This window comes from Herpailurus yagouaroundi, unplaced genomic scaffold, assembly GCF_014898765.1.
Source record: "Herpailurus yagouaroundi ecotype Mexico unplaced genomic scaffold, PumYag 67681, whole genome shotgun sequence".
NCBI classification, from domain to species: Eukaryota; Metazoa; Chordata; class Mammalia; order Carnivora; family Felidae; genus Herpailurus; species Herpailurus yagouaroundi.
The window spans coordinates 517,167-539,492 of NW_024420481.1; the positions used below are offsets into that span (position 1 = coordinate 517,167).

Genomic DNA, 22,326 nt, shown 5'->3' on the forward strand with positions numbered 1-22,326 from the left:
AAAAAAAAAAAAAAAAAAAAAAAAAAAAAAAGCCACTAAGTGAAAGAAGCCAAACTGAAAAGGCTACATACTATGTGATTCCAACTATATGACATTCTGGAAAAGGCAAAACTATGGAGACGGTAAAGAGATTTTTGAATTTAATATTTCAAAACAGTTCATATTAGATCAAACTAACATGAACAGACTGAATTATGGCGTATTTATTATTTTAAGTATTAGCAAACTAGGTTATTGAGCCACCGATGGCAAATAATCAAGACACTGCCACAGGTAATCAATTCCTCTTTGCTATACAAACTACTGCGGTATAATTCTCAAAGATAGTCCCTGAAATACAATCCTATAAACCCCAATCATAAATTACAATCATAAAGTAGAACATATGTTTCCCATTAGAACAATGAAGTAATTGGAAGTTCTGTTTCTGACAAAGCACTCAATGTCAAATACAAGCTAGATAAAAGTGATAAATTGTAAAATCATATTTCAAGTTCTACAATATGAGTATATACACACTACGTATATATCAATAATACAAGGGGCCCCAAAGTGCTACAAAAATATACAACGAACCCCAAATTCAAGACAATTGTATTACAAATTTGAATAATTTAGGAATTTAGGAATCCTTCCAGTTACATGAAAAAAGTCATCTTGAAAAGCAGTAATTTAGATCTTTCTCAATAAATTTCTCAAAGCAAAAAGGTGGCCAAAATTTACTTTACAGTCTGCAGTGACTTTTCTCTACCACTAGATGGTACTATCAGCTTCAGAAATCTACCGAATAAAAGGAGCTGCCTACATTAATCACTGTTGCCACCCTCAAGTATTCTGCCCCAGGGTGTTCATATACTCATCTTCATCAGATCCCAGCTCTTAATCCTTGGTTTACCATACATATATGGTCACTACAATTTTAAAGAGAATCCAGGGCACCTGGGTGGCTCAGTCGGTTAAGCATCCAACTGTGGCGCAGGTCGTGATCTTGCAGCCTGTGAGTTTGAGTCCCGCGTCAGGCTCTGTGCTGGCAGCTCAGAGCCTGGAGCCTGCGTCAGATTCCGTGTCTCCCTCTCTTTCTGCCCCTCCCCCACTCTCTCCTGTCTCTCTCTCTCTCAAAAATAAACATTAAAAATTTTAAAAAACACACTGTTAAAATCTGAACCAATGAAAGGTGGGAAAGCTTCCTCCTAACCTTTGAACAAAAGGTTTTTGAACTGAATTCTAGAACTAAATGAGGAAAAAACCAAGGAAAACATAAAGGTTTTTTTCAGTTGTACTTTATCACCTCCGAAATGTTCTGTTGTTAACAGCTATGGAATCTGTTTACCTTAAAGACAAGTTTTTGCTGAAGATTATATAACCAGCACTATCCTAAAGTAATGGAACCAATCTGGAGTCCCAAAGGGTAGGATACAGCCAAGATCTAAGATATCAAAAAGGGCCACAAACTTTAATATGCTACCACTGATAACTAGCTAAGTCTTTATAAAAGAAACCACTTCCTAAATCAACAGGCTGAAACCATTCTACTGCTAAGCAACGCATTCTCGGAGGCTAACAAAAACTAAAGATCTCTAATCTAAATAGAAGGACAGAACAATCTCAGATTAAATCCAAGCCTTTTTATATTGCTAGTGACAGTATCAAAACCATCTGTTTGTAAAGGTACGAAATAAGAATTCAATTTAAGAACTTTTCCATACCGTTTAAAGACCAGGTACAACTTGGCTAACTATATATAAACATCCCTGACCTTGTTTTATCTAAATTTAAGGAGAGATAAACTATAATTTCAAAAGTTAATATATTTTAAAGTTAATTACTTCTTATGAACATGTCTGTATTTTTAAAACAGTACTACAACATGAAAATCTAACAGAAAGCCTGGTGATCACAAAATGTAGTACCAGTGTCCTCCGTTCACACTTTGCGTATCTGACAGCAGCACAGATCCCAATTATGACCTTTGCAATCTACTACCACTTTCATGATCACAGAAATCCCAAACCCCCACCGTCATGTGTTTCCTCAAGATAAATACATTCTCAACGTACTCCTTACAAGAACTAAATTTAGGGGTAAAATTTTCCTTAAAACTTCAGATCATTTCCACTATGTATATTAGTTTGTCCTAACACTTTTCTTAATTCTTTGAAATGTGTTCAATACCGAGATACATCTTATGGCAAAAATCGGTACAGAATTCACTCAAATTTCTTCCTGATACTGAGAAGCGGCTGAATGACTTACCTTCAGAGTTATGTGCGGTTTTCTTGTGTTTTCGGCAATACACCCTACAAAAAAATGAAGAAATCAAAAATTATGAAGTAAACAAACGACATTCGTTTTTCAAATTAAGAAAATGAGCAGTACACTTCACCCCATTCATAAGCTGGATTCCACAGATCTTATTAAAAGTCCTATGCCATTTCTCTAACCATTAAATTCCTTACCAAAAACACCCTTTACAATGATGATGAAATGCTTTGAAACGGGAAAAACTTTTACAAAAGCCTAAAGTAGGACTGTGAAAAAAAAACTTAAAGAAGTTAAATAATTACATGTAAATTCCTTGTGAAGGTTTCTCTCGTATTTGAGCTTTATCATGCAATGCACAGTGGTAGTGGTACGTCCTGTGACAGGTTTTCACATCACAACCAATTGTGGCTCCAGGACAATGGCACAAAGAACACATCTACAGCAAAACAATAAAATGATTATTACTAGCGTGCGATTTTCCTAAGGCCGTGATGTCAGGTTAGAGGCATATCCATCTCTGTCAAGGAAAACAAACTGGTTATTGAAGTTTTGTAACTAATAATGCGATTTTTCTTGTGTTCTCGCCTAGAAATAATTTGAATAAAATTCTACCAGGGGTATTTTCCCCCATGTTAAACATTGACAAAATTAATGGAATATTATTAATGTCTATTGTTTCACTGTGGCCAAGAGAAAACTTGAAATGTTGCATAGCAGGAATGTAAGCTGTATATAACTTAGCCCTTTCCACAATCCAGATTTTCCTGGAAATGAGTAACTGCAGAAAATGTCTCATACCAGAAACAATTTGTCCTTCACATCTCCACTTAATGAGAATCTCTGGGGAGAAAAACCTCACATACTATTGGGGAACTTGGTAAAATCAATTTCAAGTGAGGGAAGAAGGATAAAAGAATTAAAGTAGATTTTGAAATATCTCAAGCTCTAAAAATAATTTGTGATGTTGATTCTGAAAACATGCTCATCTATTTTAATCTAATCTGTTACTTACCTCCTGCATTATGAATTCAGGCAAATAGATAAAAGGACATATTCTTAAACAGATTTTAATGCATTTACCTTCTAACTTTATTGGATAATTCCTACTGTTGAACTAGCTCGCGCTCTCAATTTAGGAAAAAGCTCTTTTTTAAAAAAGTACATAAGAATTGGGGCACCGAGGTGGCTCAGTTGGTTGAGCGACCGACTTCAGCTCAGGTCATGATCTCACGGTTTGTGAGTTCAAGCCCCGTGTCGGGCTCTGTGCTGCCAGCTGAGAGCCTGGAGCCTGCTTCGGATTCTGCGGTTCCCTCTCTCTCTCTCTCTCTCTGCCCCTCCCCCACTCATGCTCGGTTTCTCTCTGTCTCAGAAATAAACATTAAAAAAGAATTTTTTTTTAAAGTACATAACAATGATTGCTAGTGGTTTTGATTAACGTATCATAGTATACTGGACTGAGTGGACTTTCAATGAGGCTATCTCCGAAGCTACAAATGCCATGCCAAAACAAATTCACTAGAAGGTAAATCTTAAAAACTGCTGGTTTCTAGATACCTCATTTGGAACCGTTCTCACTCCTCTATTGATTTTAACATAAAGAACACTTACCATCCTAACTTTGGGATCACTTGGCTCCTAAGCATTTTTGGTATACGGAGAGGCTAATATAAATTCCAATAAAATTCCTTATACTTCTTTAAGCAAGTCAGAGCCTCAACCTCTCAATCAAGCTATCATTTAAGAAATACTCCTATTAAGTCAGAAGTAGAAACGTTCTCAAGGCAGGTACACCCCAGAAAGCAGGAAGGCCAGTGCCCATTACTAATACTAGAGAAATACTCCATTTCCTTAAATACAGAAACTTCAGAGTATTACTGTTAAAAAGAAATACTGTGCCAAGTTATCAAGCAGGAAAAGCTGTTAAATACTTTGGTGTGGCTTATAAATTCTTGAGGAAGTGCAGCATTTGTAGTGCAGCTTAATTATGAAGTTTTATTATTTTAGCAAATTGTATCTTTCATCAAAAAACACAATTAGAGAAATTTTGGAAAAGACAAGGGCACAAAGGAAATTTAAAAATCACTCATGCTTACCAAGTAGAGATGCCCTGATGGTGCGTTACAGTGTTTGCATGGCAGTATTTCTCTACATAATTCCACATGTACTACTTTACAACCAGTTTTTCTTAACAAGTCAAACATACGCCATCTCATTAGAACTCTACTGCAAGTAGTTCATCTTGAAATTTCATCAAAAATGGGCTTACAGGCACATTTTGAAAAACATTATTGAATTCAATTAGCAAGTAAAAGTGAAAGGAGGGGAGGTGTTGTTAAAAATACTGTACTTGGCTCAACACTGGCAAAAATAGTGAGATGGGCGTGCTCATATCCTGCTAGAAATCACTATACTCTGGACAGCAGCTTGCCTTATTTATCAAAGAGCTTTTAAAAAGTTCTTATTTCCTGATCCACTAATTTTACTTCCATTACTCTAGTCTTAAAAAAAATGAGATTCAGGGGCACCTGGGTGGCTCAGTCAGTTGAGCGTCTGACTTCAGCTCAGGTCATGATCTCGCAGTCTGTGAGTTCGAGCCCCACATCAGGCCCTGTGCTGACCGCTCGGAGCCTAGAGCCTGCTTCAGATTCTGTGTCACTGGGTGGATGGTTTTGTTTGTACTTTCCCGTATTTTCTGATTTTTCTACAATGGACAAAAATACTTTCATATACAAAAAACTATTTTAGGGGCACCTGGGTGGCTCAGTTGGTTGGTTGGACACCTGACTCTTGATTTTGGCTCAGGTCATGATCCCAGGGTCATGGGATTGAGGCCCGCCTCAGATTCCACACTGAGCATGGAGCCTGCTTAAGATCTTGTCCCTCTCTCTCACTCTCTCAAAATAAAGAAATAAAATGGGGCGCATGGGTGGCTCAGTCGGTTAAGCATCTGACTCTTGGGTTTTGGCTCAGGTCATGATTTCATGGTTCGTGGGTTCGAGCACAACGTTGGGCTCCGCAGCTGGCAGTGCACAGCCTGCTTGGGATTCTCTCTCTCCCTGTCTCTGCCCCTCCCCTACTCACGCTGCCTCTCTCTCAAAATAAACAAGCAAACTTAAAAATAAATACAGGCGCCTGGGTGACTCAGTCAGTTAAGCATCCAACTTCGGTTCAGGTCATGATCTCACGATTTGTGAGTTCAAGCACCAGACCAGGTTCTGTGCTGATAGCTCGAAGCCTGGGGCCTGCTTCAGACTCTGTGTCTCCCTCTCTTTCTGCCTCTTCCCCATTTGCGCTCTCTCTCTCTAAAATAAACAAACATTAAAAAAAAATTAAAATAAACTAAAAAATCAACAGTATTGGGAATACTCCAGCAAATGCTTTTAATAGCCATCTCTCAGTTTATTGAGAATAAGAAGGAAACCAAATGTCCAAAATATATCAAAATTTGTTTTAGCTGGTTCTCAATTTAAATCCACCCAAAGTATAACCAGTTAACTACAGCAATTTAGGACAGATAAAATTTTTAAGTGAGGAAATGCTTATTCTCACTTTTGTTATTTCCTCTCAAGGAAGAAAAAAGATATACCAATAAAAATGGTTTCAAAGAGTGGAAAATTCTTTTCAAGGTTAGGAGTAGGAATTTTTCTCAATTAGAATTTACTGGATCTATTTTAAGCAGCATTCATATAAAAGCAGAAATACCCGCTTGTATATGAAGTTTTGGCAAGGTGCTAACAAAATAGCAAAAATTATCCATAAGGCTAAATATAAAATTTAAATGTGTTTGTGTACCTATGAGCACAAAACAGAAACGTAACTGTCACCTTGAAGTGTAGCAGACTACAACACCCCAGCCCCTAAATAATCCTTTCTGCCCTGAACTCCTATGGGACTTAAGATATAGCATTCATTTTGGCTCTTACCATTTGATTTCTTTGTCTGGCTAATTATATTTATAAATGTATAGATTTTATCCATCAATTGTTTCTAGACTGAGTTTTTGGGAAGATAAACACTGCTTTACAAAGCAGTGTTCAATAAATGTATGGACTTTAAGCTTACTCTGTTACTGAAGATTTTAATATCTTCTGGTGTATTTTTTTTCTCACTCATGGTTCTAATACCTGCAGATTTAACATAATAATAATCTTCAAGTATGCCTAAAAATTTAAACAGTCTGATGTAGAATTTGGAGAGGTAAAATTGAGGAGAACATTGTAGTTGAAGGGGCACAGAATGAACAGAGGCAAGAATATTTGGGAGGAAGATTCGCCCTGTTAGATACAAGGTCGAGAATCAAAAAGAGATAAAAAGAAAAAAATGAAAGAAGATGGGAAACTAGATAGATGGCTGGTACACTTTCCTTAAGAAAAGCTATGGAAAAGAAGACAAAAGATGACCTCTCTTGAAAAAGTGGAATAATAGGAAAATGGGACCCCAACACAGCTGGCACCAGTTGGCCAGACCCGGGTAACGTTATCCTGTATTCGTCTTGACATAAAACATTTGCCCTCAAACTTGTCAGTCCCTCCTGGGCTCTTAGCAGAATGCCTGTCAGCTGCCATTGAACATCAAGTTTGTACTACCTGTAACTCTTTCCAACGTGGGAAAATGAAAGAGAATCTGACAGGAACATGGTCAACTGTGGACCCCTTCCCCCTGCAAAAATGTCTGTCTGTCCCACGTATCAAATATTCAGTTGAGGGCTCATTTTCGGCCCCCAAAGAAGTATAAATGTTAACTGTCACCTTATCCTGTTCATACCCTGACTTCAAGTTCTTTATGTAGAGGTGAAAATTTGGTAAGAATCATTTTTCTTTTACTTCTACTCCTCTCTTCAGTTTGCTCCCTAGTACACCTAGTACGCCTCAAAACTCAAACACCTCTTCTGACATGGGGAGACTGGAAAAAAAGGCCCTATCCTATTACAGATATTTGCACATCATCTTTACAGTGTGGTTAGAAGCTACACTAGCTCCTAAATTTTTAAAATACAAGTTATGCATATTTAGAATGCATGGCATGATATTTTAATATTAGTGAAGTGGTTACTACAGTTGAGCTGATTAGCATAGCCACGTATTCATATGCTTACCATTTTCATGTCTTCATACGCTTACCATTTTGTGTGTGTGTGTGTGTGCATGTGTGTGTGGTGAAAGCACCAGAAATCTACTCTGAAACAAATTTCCAGTATACAACGTAGCATTAACTCTAGTCATCGTGCCGTACACCAGGCTTCTAGACTTCTTCACCCTCCCAACTGCAACTTCTTACTCGTTAACCAACACCTCCCCACCGTCCTGCCTGTGGTAACCACTCTTCTACTATCAGTGAAACTCTACTATGTTAAGGTTAAGCTGTACCCCACAAGCTTAGTCTCAACGAGCTGACCTAGACTAAAGAGGAACTAAATCACACATGAGTGCCGATAAAGGGAACCGAAAGGGCTATGACTTAGCTAAAGTCCTGCGGGAGCCAGAAGCTGGGATGTACCTGCTCCTCAGTCAATTAAACCAGGCAAGGGCTGAAGTTCAGTTTGTGAAAGGAAGAAATCCTAAGGAATAAAAGGCGAAATACAAAGCAGTATTCTCGGGAGCTATGGGCGAAGCTCAGGGAAAACTCAACGAAGACCACAGAGAGACGCAAAGTAAAACTAAAATAAGACTGCCAACTCCTAGGACAGGTAGAAAGGAAAGCTGGAATCTGATGGCTAGACAGAGCCATATGGAACCAAGTGACAAAGGGCTCACTTGCTAAGACTTCGCTTTGCCCAGTTTAACTGCTGTGTATGTACCAGTATCTATCACCGACCACCACCGTATAGATATAAATCCTCACAGCCAAGTGGTTAACTACTCTCAAGACACCTGCTCTAAGAAAAGGGCTACAAATGTATGAGAATGCAAAAGAGGTTCCAAAACGAGGCCATATTCTTGAGTCTGCAGGCCAGGGAAACATAAAAAGCACTGGAGTTGGGGACAGGGTACCAGGGATATCTGCACAGGAGACAGGAGACAAAACTAAAGTGAGGGCAGTTCACCTTACACCGGTGTCTGGTTTTTTGTGTTGTTTTTAATAACGGATAACACTGCCTTCGATAAAAATGAATGCGGGACAAGGTAGTTAGGGTAAATTTTCAGAGCTGCCTAAAACATGCTCCTAAACTCCAGGTTCATGGCTTTATTTACAGTAATACTTTACATATCCAACACTGTTAGAAAACAAGAGTGACCTCTGACTTATCTGTTTAAATGACAGCTATCCAATTTACCTGTTAAAAATTCCTAAGAAGAATACCACTGTGTGGTAGGGTGAAACATGAACACATAACTGTATCTGGTTTATACTACAGCTACAGTTAAAAAAAACAAAACAAAACAGTTCAGCGTTTTGAAGAGGGTCTCACAAAAACACCAAGTTAACAACAGAATATTATTAATAATAAACTTTATGTAATAATTAGGTCTAAATGGAAAGCTGGAAAGCAAAAAAGAAATCCGAAAACCATCAAAGTTATTAAAAAAGGACAAAACTGATAGGTTAGGACCTTAAAATTCCAAGTGCTTCTAAAAAACAGAGCCATTGAAAAGTACTTGTTTTCATTAGAGTAACAGACTAAATCTAAGCAGTTACTGAATAAATGAGTTCAGAAAGCTTTTTGAAATTGGAGGGCCATGAACTAATTAAGCCTATCAAGTTCTTACTTAACCTGGTCTCCTGACCTTGGTTTGAATATCACAAACTCCAACTCTATCAGACTTTGTGAGTCATCACTGATGAGGAATATAAATTCTCACTGTAGCGTTTGAAGGTTTTTTTTTTTTTTTTTTCATCTGAAACATTCAGATAGTTTTTCTGAGCTCAGCTCTATAGTTCAGGCTGAGGGTCCTTTAAACTGCCGTGTTGCCCACTATATATACTCACTCAGTGGGAAATGTCAAACACATATCCGTACTCAAGTGAGTACCAACACATCCCCCAAAACCAAACATAGATTATTTTACATTACTGGTTTGGGTGCTCCTCCATTAGCACAAATAGATAAGAGGTAGTTACGCAATGACATAAATTTACATTATTCTCAATTACAAAGAAGTAGTATGTGAAGGCAAAAGAAAAAAATAATTTATTCAGTAAGAGTCAAAGAGCTGATGTTCTCCAGCAGTGGACTTGAAGTTTCTCTTTTACCTTACATTCTTTCTCCTTAATCATCTCCAAAGTAAAGCAAAATTCATTTCAATACAAATGACACGTAAAATACCTACACACATTAATCTGCATGCCATCACCTGAGCTTTTTAAAAAAGTACACATTAAGATGAATATACTCGTGATGCACGTACACTCAGTTACACAGATGACCACGAGGCCAGTGACTCAGGAAGAATTTACCTGTTTTTCCACAAAAATACCCTAAGGCAGGGGTCCTGCAAGCCGGACCCAGCCCACCAGCCATTTTAGTAAATAAAGTTTTATTGGAACATAGACATGCTCATTTCTTTGTGTGTTGTCTGTGACTACAATGGAGACAATAAGGCTGGCAAATCCTTAAATATTTATTACCTGGTCCTATAATCAAAGTTGGTCAACCCATCTTCTAAGGCACTGGTCCACAGCCAGGAGTGTTCATCCAAAATCATCTAGGAATCTTTTTCAAAAGATACATGCCTGTAATGCCCTGCCCACTCCTCTTCTGATGTAAAAGTTGGCTAAGGACCACTGCTCTAAGGATTTCGTAGCACCACTAATCACCTGGCATCTTCTGCTTCTTTGTATGCAGCAAGCAAGCAAGCAGCAGTAGCATTCTGTGCACTGTGGGCACCCCATTTCGCCCTTACCGAATGCTAAACGAGCCACTGACTCTGCTTTAAATAGCACTGCCATTTAATACTTACCTAATACTTTTGACCACTTCCTCCTCCTTGAAACTCTTCCCCCTTTGACTTCTACAGCATCACTTTCCCAGTGGAACACATTTCAAATGTCACTCTCTGTGAAGCCTTCTGACTTCCCAAATAGAATTCATGATGGTCCTGTATCCCACCTCTCTTGTGGCATTCTTTACATACTCCTAAGGCTAAACTAGATGCATTCGTGGTTGTACCCAAAGTGTCTAAGCATCCTGCTTTGGTACAAAGTAGGCACTAAATTAAGTAACTGATAAATGGACAGACAGATGAATTCTAGACTCCAGACGGAGGACTTGACAAGTACAATGCCTAAGGAAACAACAAAAATAACACCACACCAGGCCAGGGAATGTTGAAGAAACACGACAACCCTCCGGTGTGATGCATACATAGCGCTCTACCATCCTCAACAAGTAACCAACCTGAGTTTTCCCTTTCGATTTCTCTCCTTCCTTTTCAAACTGCTAGAGTTGCAAACAGCACTAAAATTTTGATTAACCAAAAAAGAGGAATTTTATGCTATACCATCACCTCCCTAGCCAATTTATACTTAGCCGTTAAGGTTTCACACTATTATCCGATTGAAGCTCTTCTCTCCTTCCAATTCAACAATGAATGAGTGCCCATTTATTAAAATGCTATTGAGCACAAATGAGACATCAAGTACCCTGCTAAGTGCCTTCCATGCACTGTCCCCACTGAATCCTGCGCTAGGCAAAGAGAATCGTCTCTACCCTCCCAGAGTTCACGATATAGTAGGGAAGAAACTTGCACAGGTGTAACAATTACAGTGCACACCATGTTAAACTCAGTGGCAGAGGTAAGGTTGAGCTGAACTCAAAAACAGAACTGACAGACAGCTAGGATAATGTCAGTGCCTGCACAACATTGGGGACAAACAGGATGTATGGGAAACCAAGAGGAGAGAGAAGGAGATCAAGAATGGGAAAGGTGGATTATGACTTCTGAGGGGCAGGCTGAGGCCTCTGGGTATTATTTCATACACAGTAAGGCACCAGTAAAGGTTTGGAGGCAGGGAAGCAGAGATCAAGTGATTACCAGCAGTTATGTTGGAAGGATGGGAAGAGGAAGACTGGATGCAGGGGAGCATTAAGAAAGAAAAGGAAGCAGAGACATCCCAGAAGGAGAGTCAATGTGACAGATGTGGAAGAAGGAAGACTTGAAGGTAAAGGATTTAGAAAGAGAATCAAGGTTCAGTGCAGGGAGATGATGAATAATGCTTTAGACAGGATGCATTTTAAGATGCCCTTGCAGAACATCTATGTATAGCAGACAAAAATGCTGCTGTTATTACGTTTCATTCTCCATAGTGACCACTGTATATCCCTTTTCTCCTGAAAAATCCTGCTTTCCCCATCCCCATCCCCTTACTATCCAAGTTGAAATTCCTGTCTAAGGTTTAAAGACCCGGCAACTATCCCACCTTACTCAACTGAACCATTACTGCCGGTCTCAATGACCTGTTCTGGTAGTTAACCTCTTTCCTGGACTCATCCCCCCGCTCCCTCTCTTAAACCTTACCATCTCTAGGAAGCAGTCTTACTTACCTGAATAGGCAAGGCTCCTCCCACACACAATAAAAAGGTGTATGTATAAATTGTCATAGATGCAGATTCATGGCATGCCCGATATCTAGATCATAAACTCAAAATCAGATGCCCCATTTCTCTAGGGCGCCAGACATTCCACTGGTACTGAGGAAATAACAAAGTAAAGACCACCTAAAATTGGTCTTTTCATTTTCAGAGGCCACAAAAGATATCTTGAGGGTAACAGAATCAGAATATTCTCACATAGTGTGTATGTAAGATTTTTGTCCCCCAAACTAACAATGCTGTGAAGAGAATATATTAACAGGAGTTAGATTATGTCCTAAATTCAGAAGTATTTCCATATTTATTAGAAAACTCCTAAGCCCTAATAATTACGTTTCTTAAAATATGATTTGGGATTGAGTAGCGTAAAAGGCAGTCTAGTATAACCTAGGGTGATGAAGAGTTCCGGCTGTGGAGTCGCCTGGCCCTGAAGTCAAGCACCAGCTCTGCCGCTTACTAGCTACAGGACCTTAGTCAGGTTCACTGAGCCTCAGTTTCCTCATCCATAAAGTGAGATTTAACCTCCTATCTCACATTATGACTGTCAGGATTAAAAAGAATCATGTATTTAAGGTACTCTGCCCACATCTTAAGTGTTCAATAAATGTTATCTATTTCTACCACTGGAAAAAGCAGGAAAAACGTTCAGAGGATTTTTTTAGACATGGGAGTAAAATTTAGTTTGTAAAGGGGAAAGTTCAGGAGTGACCTGAGGATAGTCATCAAGTATATGAAAGACTGTCCATTTTTAGTAAAGAAAAAACCCAAATACTTCCTTTAATGGAAGGAGAGAGACCTAAAATAAACGGTTTTAAATTAAGTGAGATAATTAAATTACAAAGAAGGATGGATTCCTCAATTCTGAAGAGTGTAATACAATGACGGTCATGATTCACGTTGCTTGGGTAGAATCACAACTCCTGGATATATTTAATAGCGGAGACAAGGGGTGCCCGGGTGGCTCGGTCAGATGAGAGTCCGGCTCAGGTCACGATCTCATAGTTCGTGAGTTTGAGCCCCACATCAAGCTCGCTGCTGTCAGCACGGAGCCTAATTTGGATCCTCTGTCCCCTTCTCTCTCTGTCCCTCACCCCACTTGTGCTCTCTAAATAATAAATAAAACATGAAAAAAACAGCGGGGAAAAAATCTTATGTTGGATGGCTTGTAGGCAATCTTGCATGGGGGTGAGGGAAGAGGAACTAAAGGGCCTTCTGAACTCCTTAGAGTGATATATCTGACACAGTTACCAATTGTAACAGTAACTATCCAACGTAGAACTCTTAAGGATTTCACCACCTAGCTTCCTCCAGAAAGAGTATGTTCTTCAAATATACTCAAGCATCTCCTCAAAGAGAATGAAAACAGTCATGATGATTCATAATTTTACTTGGAAGTATGCATTTCTGTGCTAGATGGCTGGAGGGTAAGAGTAGATGGTACAGATGTGGTGTCTTCATATGGCTTCAACAGGAACTGGGAAACCATTCTGGAAAAATATGTATCTGTCTCAACTGCAAAAACAGAGACTCAAATGATAAAATTCTTAGTACTCTGGCGATTCCTAGTCCATCTGGGCGCTCAAAGGTGATGAAAAAGAGATGATTTTGTTTATACAGAATAGCTTTCCTCCCCTCATCTTTGTGACTGACATGAAAACCTTGGAAAACTGCCTATGGCAGCAAGAACATAAAAACCACATTCCTGTAACTCCTGCTCTGTGACCTCCCATTCTCTCAGACTCTGACCCCATTTGGTCACCTATACACTTTCATTGCAGGTCCCAGCCTCTTCTCTCGAAACTTCTCTTTGGTGCCAGGGAGCACCTGTTAAGCCAACACCAGGTACCGGCTGGAGCCTCACTTGGAAGCACCTGTCTATTTTCAGTGGGTATTCACGACCTACCTTCCCTGCACAGATCAAAGTTAAACATACAAATGCCACTCGAGTCCTATCCCCCATGTAACTGATTTAAATCCTGACATTTGGGAGGAGGAAAAGGAACACAACTATAGGCTCAAATTCTTTCCTTTTGCCCCTATTCCTTACTAATAGATGCCCAGGGCCTCAAAATAGCTTTTGAAACACCTTTCCTAAGGCAACTCTTTCGATCTTTTATAGAACTTTTTAGTCATGTAACATCACCGTCTAGTAAGCAGTGATGCAGCATTATCTGTTTACCACTGGCAAAAAGACAAGTAAGTTAACGAACTGTCTAAAGTTACATAATGTGTCAGTGACAGAGTTATTAAAAAAACCAGCCTCATGACTTCCCAGCCCAGCATGCTTTTCATTAGCCTACAATGACATGAGCGGGTTATTATTATTTGTAAACACTGGCTACCAGGGTGGCTACCATTTACCAAGTCCTAGCCACGTGCCAGGCACCACGCTAAGTCCCAGACAGTCTCTCTTTGAATTCTCACAGTATCCCTGGGAGACAAGCACTGCCACTGTCTCCTTTTGGCAGGTGAGGAAAACGTGGTGTACACAAGTAAATAACTTGTCCAGGGTCACCCAGCCAGCCAGCGACAGGGCTGCGATTCAAATCCAAGTCTGTTACTATAGTTTGTGGTCTTAACCTCCGATGCTCTTCCATCCCTAGCTCGAGGGACAAATGCCGTTCTTCAGAATGCGCTACGCTTGGGAAAAAATTAACTCCCTATACTAGACCATTAAAAACTAATCAAAATAATTTATATTAGTGAAACGTGTACAAAGTTCAGATGCTCTCTTCACAAACACGTCCAAATAAATGAAATCTCCACTGGATTTAGCAATACTGCTTCATGTAAAATGAGGCACTGCATTTGTTAATAATCAGTAACACTGAGACCAAAACTGCTCCCGTTCTGACTAGAGCAGCCACGTCAAGGGAGCAAAATGCTCACGAGTCAGGGTGTAGAGCATTTTCCAGACATATTCATAATGCCAAGGAATAAATAATGGGGTAATAAGGTTTACAGCACAACCACTTGCAAGTAAATAGTATTCTTTCTGTGCATCTGAATTTGTTTTTAAGGACTAGGAAATAAAAACATACTGCTCTGGTTCGCAAAAATCAGCAAGCCATAAAAACATGAAGAAATCTAAAACCAGCAAATAAAAATCACGATAAAAAAAAACATGAGGGGCGCCTGGGTGGCTCAGTGGGTTAAGCATCCAACTTCGGTTCAGATCATGATCTCACAGTTCGTGAGTTCAAGCCCCGCATCGGGCTCTGTGCTGACAGTTCAGAGCCCGGAGCCTGCTTCGGATTTTGCGTCTCCCTTTCTCTCTGCTCCTGCCCTGCTCACGCTCTGTCTCTGTCTCTCGAAAAGTGAATAAACATTAAAAAAAATATATTAAAAAAAACCCACGAAGCATTCTATTACTACAACAGTTTTGGGTGTGGGGGAATACAAATGCTTTCACAGTTAAGGCCTCACTACCACAAAAACTGACCTCTGAATTCCCACCTGTGCCAATAATGATTCCAGGGTTTGAGATTATTTATCCTAAAGCAAGTCTCAAATCCTTCCTTCAATTTCTTCATATTGCTTTTTTTCCTAATACTACAAGACTGACAACTTACAAAAAATGGATTATTCCTGATCATCAAAATGACAGTTCCTACCTCTGCTCACCCTATTCTTCGCGAAATAGGAGATTATCCAGTGCCCAAGAACATACATATATGTTCTGCCAAACCCATCTTTAAAATAATGAAACATCTGAGGGGTGCCTGGGTGGCTCAGTCGGTTAATCGTCTGACTTTCGGCTCAGGTCCTGATCTCACAGTTCGTGAGTTTGAGTGCCGCGTCGGGCTCGCTGCTGTCAGCATAGAGCCTCTGTCTCCCTCTCTCTCTGCCCCTCTCCTGTGCCCGCATGTGTACTCAGGTGCATGTTCTCTCTCTCTCAAAAATAAATAAACATTAAAAAAAGAAAATAACAGCACACTTGAGAGTGAAGCCACCGAAGGTACATTTACAGATGTAATTTCAATAAAGGGCTCAAAGGAGAAATACAATAGCCAAACGAGGGAAAATTGTTTCAATGTAAACCCTACTGCATCATAAGTACAGAGAGCACTTTTCTAAGTCCCGAGAGGAGACAATATTACTTTTCCAAAACAGCAATATAGTATCTTGTCAATCTGGTTACCAGTAGTGAAGACAACTACAGGAAGTTACTGTAGCATACATACCTTCAGAAAAAACAGTAAAATCCATCAAAAGTTACACAAAGTCATAAATGCTGTTACATGGCTGAACGACAATAAAATGTAGCAAGTGGTAACATTGTTTTGCCGAAAGGGTACTGCCACCTTCATTTATGATCACCACAATTACTTGATGACGGAAGAGGAAAACACATCTGAGTTATGAAAATTCCCTTTAACACGTGATCTATTCAAATTAAGCAAACTGCTTGTTTTCTAAGTCAACACAGCCTCCAAGAAGATTTTAATTCTTTTTGAAAAGAAAAACAATCGGAACAATATAAATATTGATTCCCTCCTTTTTTGTCAAGTGATAAATAGGTTAAACCCAGCCTTGGAATTTCTGGTTCGGGGGGGGCCGCCGAAGACTGCAATTTAAAATTATACTATTAATAATAATGCAATACACTCTAAAATAAGCAATTTCCTCTTTAATGAACTTAAAGTAAGTTTTATTCTCAAGAGGCAGAAATACCAACTTACCAGCTTCGTGCCTCTTTTAATTTCCTTTTGGACATCTTCAATAGAAAATCCACCAAGACTTTCATTATCAGAGTGTGATGATACCAAAGCAGATGAAAAGAGCTATAAATTACATTTAAAAACAATTAAGATTCATATTTAAAGACATTACAGTGAAACAGTCAACAAGATGTTAACTTTAAAAGGAACTTTTCTAGTACAAATGGCATAGCATTAGTGAGAAACCAGATCTTAAAAATTTAACTGACTTTCATCCTGTTCGGGAACAGTCAGTCACTGTCGGGTCCTCCCGGTTTCGGGTCTCTCGGCTGCCGGCCTCTACTTACCATGCACTTATGGTGCGCTGCCACCTTCTGGTTTGCAGATATTAGTAACTGTCCGCATTCCTTGTCTCTATTTGACTTACAAAAGCCACATTTGCGCTGTCTTGTGGGCCCTTTTTTCTGTTCAACTGAGCTTGACATGATTTTTAAATTGCTTTTAGAATGCCACTTTAAGCCTCAAGAAATGCTACAGAGAATGAGAAGGGCAACAAAATGGTTAATTGCGCTTTAATATCCATTTACACAGTCATGTAGTTGTTTAATATTTAACCCAAGTTTTAATATATGCATTTTTAAGCGGGTATTTAGAATAGACAAATGAACATTAAAACCTGAAATGCCTCCATAATGAAAAAACCAAATGTATGCATAAAGATAAGTTACTGAAATAATTCGGAAAAATCAAACTGCTCCCAAATTAGAGGATATGTGAAATAACTAAAACGATTTCTGTGTGGATAAATTAAAAATGTGCAATGTGTGACACTAAAACAATCATCTGCTCACAATATTAATGAAAAATATGTTTCATGTATAGCTAGATTCCCCTTCAAGGAGACCAAGAATTATATATCTGAGAACAGAGCAGAAACTTGTAAGAGAACTACACAATATCCAGAGTGAACAGAATTCTAGAATTGCACAACTCGTTCAAGTTCACATATTCATAAACCAACAAAGGAGAAATGAACGCACTTAACCGTGACTCTAGAACACTTATTTTTAAAATGTGAATTATTTTCAAGTTTAGAAAAAAATCACGTATACATCTTTAATAAATTTTTGCTATTGTATCCCTCTTTAGAGTAAAGAAAAAATTAAGCTTATGAGTCTATTTGTAAAAACCATACTTTAGGAACCGATTATTTATGAAAAAAACAACTATATTATCTGACTCTGAGGCTTATTCCAAAAGTCTGCAGGCTAAAGTTACAGAGAGTGGTGTTCTAAATGCAGTAACGTTCACATTAAATTAGCAATATTGTATAAAGGAAGCAGAATTTTTCTGTGTGACCCTTAAATCTAGTCAAATTATAATTCTAGGTAGTAAAGTCAAACACAAAGAAAGGGAAGAAAAGCTCTAAGATAGAAGGTTTCAGATTTAGATCATCAATCTCAACATGGATTCTTAAGAAGAATCTAAACAAGTGTAAAATCAGTTATGTGATTTGTGTAGTTTTCCCAAAGCAACCGAACTAAGCGGTCCAGGATCCAGGCTGCCACAACAGAAGTCACAATCAATAAAATCTGCAATGTTCATCTTAAAACTTAGTACAATTCTTCCCATTTTTCCATATACTTGAGTATTTTCATAATACTATGTTGAAAAACGGACTCACTGACACCACATTGTAGCTTTGTGAGAAGCACTTCATTCACCAGCAAGAACAGTAGCAGCTGGTGCCAGGAAGGTGTTAGCTGCAAACCACTCAGTGCTTTATAATATAAAACTGCAGATACTTAATCAAAATTTAACGTGAAGCCACAAAGAAACAGGTCTTTTTATCAATTTATACCTAGGGTTGTTTTGTTTTGTTTTTTAAACAAAACTTCAAAGGCCTTGGCAGTCTCTGCGTTGATGGGTTTAACAAACCCTTAATGCTATCTACAATTTTAAATACCTCAGTCTTCCAAACGCCATCGGATACTTTACAACAGTACTGTATTCACAGCACTGCCTATAAACCATGAAACTGATTGAAAACAGGCAGCAAATACTTTTAGGATTAAAGAAAAAAAAGGACATAACAGAGAAACAAAAGAAACAAAAGGGGAAGTGTGTTTGCATTTGTACAGGCAAATATGTGTTCAGTTGCTTTATCAAGAATATAGCTGCCAAAATCTTTAGAATTAACCATGCAAAACAGCAAAATTCAAACAGCACCAAAATCTGCTATTTGAGTTCTAAATTAGCTTTCTTTACGACTATGCAATGAATAGTAGACACTCTGAAACCACTGTAACATAGTCAGCATTTCTCCCCGGTCATCCTTGGCCACTTCAAAGGATATCACATTATGAATCTAATCTGTACAGTCATCTTTAATGTGTAATTTCTGCACAACCCTAGCATAGGCTATAAAACCGGGTTGTAAGGTTCTAAAAAGTGCTAGAGTAGAAAAGCACTTTTTACTCTTGAAATTGATTCTGAAAATGGTGTCCCTCAAATTGTATCCGTACAGAATTCTGCCTGTTTTGAATTTATAAACAGGTAAATTTGTCATCCTAATTTTGAGAATTCCCTTTTCTAAGATATCAAATACCCAAAAATCTAAGAGAGAAAAAAGGTACGCTTTATTTTGCATTCAAAAATATTCTAGTGTTTTCATCAGTTTAAATGGGTAAAGTGAACAAAAAACACAACAAAGTGCACCAAACCAATTAAAAACTTTCCCCAATGTGCAATGACTAAATGGATTTTTCCACTAAAATTAAAATAATGTATCTGTGCATATCTTGCTAATTTTTTACAGCCTCCTTGTGAAACATGAAGTGGGGAACATCATGGAAACAATGACTCCTCACAAAAATGTCTTTATCATAAAAATACAGATTTTTATCTAATGCTGTCTCACTTGTGGTCTCTCGTTAAGGAGAATAAGGGCATTCCAAGGACCAATATTAAGGGGTTCATAACGATACACGCAGCTATGTGCATTTTAATTTCAGCGTAAAAGGTTTTTCAGGGCAGGCAGAGATCAAACTTTGATGCTTTCGCCCAACAATGAAACCTTTTCCTTAAAAGAACCATAACATTATGGATCATGTTATAAAACAGAAAAAAAGAGGCAAAGATAACAGCGTGAGAAACATAATTGAAATGTCTGAAAAAATATAAAAGGTCGATTAGTTAGGCTGAGGCAATCAATTCGTTCCTGATTTTACAAGATGCTGTAAAGCACCAAGGTGGAAATAACCTGAAACATCAAGGAGAGCATTCAAGAACCAAGTCGAGAGCTCATTCAACGTCTCGTATCTGAAAGACCATTTCCACAGAAAAACAAAACAAAACAAAACAAAACAAAAACTGCCGTTCCGGAAGATCAAACAATCCCACACGCAATCAAGCTGAAACATACAGTTGAAAATACATAAACGTGATCCCCAAACAAGCAGTATTTCGGTCAGGAAAGTTACAGTGGAGAGAAATAAACGATCGAGATGAACCGGAAGGGCACCTGAATTTGGTTGCACGATATTATTACATGCTTCGCACTGCTTTTTGCGGTTATTCAAAAGGAAACTGAAGGAATTTTCCAGTTGTTTCAAACCCAAGGGTAAGAAAGAATTTGAACTGTCTGAATAAGACCCGATATTACGTAGTAAGCCGATGAAAAGAAAAGGGGGTTTCAAAAAGAAAGGATTTTTCAACTTCCACGCAGAATATCGAAACGAACAAATTTCAAAAGAATGCCGTGCTGTTCGTCCATATAATAAAAGGATGGTACACATAACGTACCGGATCCTCTGTCCGTTATTTATTCCTCAATACACACTAGACTCCAAGACCTCCCTCTAATCAAGCGGTAGATAAACTCGCAAAACTATCTTCCTCTAAAACACTTTAGCAGGTCCTTTCGGTCGTCAAGTCAGGGTCCCCTAATCGTCCTTTTCCAATCCTCCCGAATCCAGGAAGATATCCCACCACTTTCTTTAACCGTCCTTCCCCAGGAGTTCGCTCTCAAATAGTCTTCGTTTCAGATCTCAGTTTCACCCCTCATTCCCCCCACCCCAGAGTTTTTCCTCATTCCGCAAAGCCAACCCTCTTGCCATCCTGACCATTCTTCCTCTTACGCTTCCCAAACTGGGAGTCTCCCTCCTTCCCAAATATGTCCTAAGCGATGGCAAAGACTAAAAATTCCCAGTATTTTTTCCTCCCTAAATGCTGCGCCCCTTCCCCCGAAGTCTACGCTGGAGCCTAACCGCTCCCTTAGCTCCTCCGAAGCACTTTTCTCAGCCACCTCTCTGCCAAGCGCCTTCAACGAGCGGCGCTTCTGGGGTCCTTGACAATAAAGCGAGACCACCGAGAGTCCCCCTTAACAACGGGCAGGGGCGGCGGCCTGGCTACCGCCATCCTCCTTGTCTTCTCCCGCCGGGCAGAGAATGGGGGGCCCCCGAGCTACCGTGGGGACTCACCGGCGGGGCCCAGAGGCGAACGGCAGGGGAGAAGCGCCAATGAGGGGAAAGAGAAAGAAGTCGGTGTCGGTTCTCCGGCAGCGCCTGGGAGCGGGGCTCTGTCGCCGGAGGTTGTTTCCTTTCATTCGAGGAGAGACGGGCTCGCGGAGCGCCCTTACGTCGCCCCCCTCGCACGCAACGACTCAACACAGCGTTAATACGTCTCCAGCGCGCCGCGAGCCCCGGTTGGCTGCACGGCCGGGGCAACTGAAGCCGCAGAACCACGGCGCATGTGCCGAGGCCGCCCCCAGTACGGATCGGGGCGGCAAGCTCCGCCTCCTGCTCGCGCGCGTACCTTCTATTCTCCGGTCCGCCGCTCAGCCAAGTGTTTGGGGGCAGGCTCCGAGGAGATAGAGAAAGAGATTCAAAGATATCGCCGTGGGTCGGGCGGAGAAGGGGCAGGGTTGGGACTAGAAACCGTTGGGCGGGAGCCCTGGGTAACCAGTTTTCAACAGGGATTCAAGTGGGTAGGCCTGATCCCTTGCACTTGTTCACCGAGGCCTTTTCACATCCATTATTTCATTGTACTCTCGTGGCATCCCTTTGAGGTCCTCCGTTCTCTCATTTTACTGCCAGGAAAGACTGAGAAGCTCATAGTGGAGTAGGTCGGCCTGGATTTCAATCCTTGGGCAAAGCATTTTCGTCTCTGTATCTGAGAGTTGGGTTTTTTTGTTTTTTTGGTTGTTGTTTTTTTTTTTTTTTTTTTTGTCTTTAAGATGGGGATTAAAAATACTATCTCACGGGTTTATCGTGAAGAAGAAATGAGATAATGCAAGTTAAACGTCTATGAGCGTCCCTGGCATATAACAGGCCCTCTGTAAATACGGAGATTATCATAATCAACAAAGATAAGTGATTTCCTTTATAACTCACACAGGTAAACCCGACACCTAACCGAGCGCTTTCCTCTTTGATGTATGGAGCCTGACTGCTTGGGTTTGAATTCCAGCTCCCCCACTTCTAGCTCCATGACCTTGAGCACGTTGCATTACCTCTCCGTCCCTCAGTTTCAGCACGTCCAAAATGGAGATCACAATGGTATCCATCTCAAAGAGCTGTTAAGAGAAAGGAGTTCATACACGTAAATCACATAGAATAACACTTGGACACATACTATGCCCTATGTAAGGGCCAGCTTTTGTCATTTTCTCCTACGCTCATAGACTGCCAGCAAGTGGTTAAAAAAAAAAAAAAAAAAAAAGCCCTGGCAAACCAAAGAAAATTTAAAGATAACCTTTTTGTAGCTATTTTTCCTGTAAAAGGGAAGGAGGGGGGTCGCGGCGGTGCATTTTCATTGTTGCGATCCTACATTGTTACTACCCTGTTTCAACATTGTTTTTATTTCTCCCTGCAA

General features: G+C 39.7%; 1 protein-coding gene across 3 annotated transcripts in view; it reads right to left on the reverse strand.

The window, feature by feature from the left end:
* Window positions 1–21,114, reverse strand: part of PHF6 (PHD finger protein 6) — a 46,914-nt gene extending 25,800 nt beyond the window's left edge. For 2 of the 3 annotated variants that reach the window (XM_040468140.1, XM_040468139.1), the window contains exons 1-5: window positions 20,934–21,114; window positions 16,800–16,983; window positions 16,474–16,575; window positions 2,565–2,698; window positions 2,254–2,297 (exon numbers count right to left, since the gene is read on the reverse strand). In XM_040468140.1, coding sequence (XP_040324074.1) covers window positions 2,254–2,297; window positions 2,565–2,698; window positions 16,474–16,575; window positions 16,800–16,937 — 418 coding nt within the window. In that variant the 5' untranslated portion in view covers window positions 16,938–16,983; window positions 20,934–21,114. The remainder of the gene's footprint in view (window positions 1–2,253; window positions 2,298–2,564; window positions 2,699–16,473; window positions 16,576–16,799; window positions 16,984–20,933) is intronic. The other variant, XM_040468141.1, reaches the window with a different exon arrangement.
* Window positions 21,115–22,326: the final 1,212 nt, after the last annotated feature.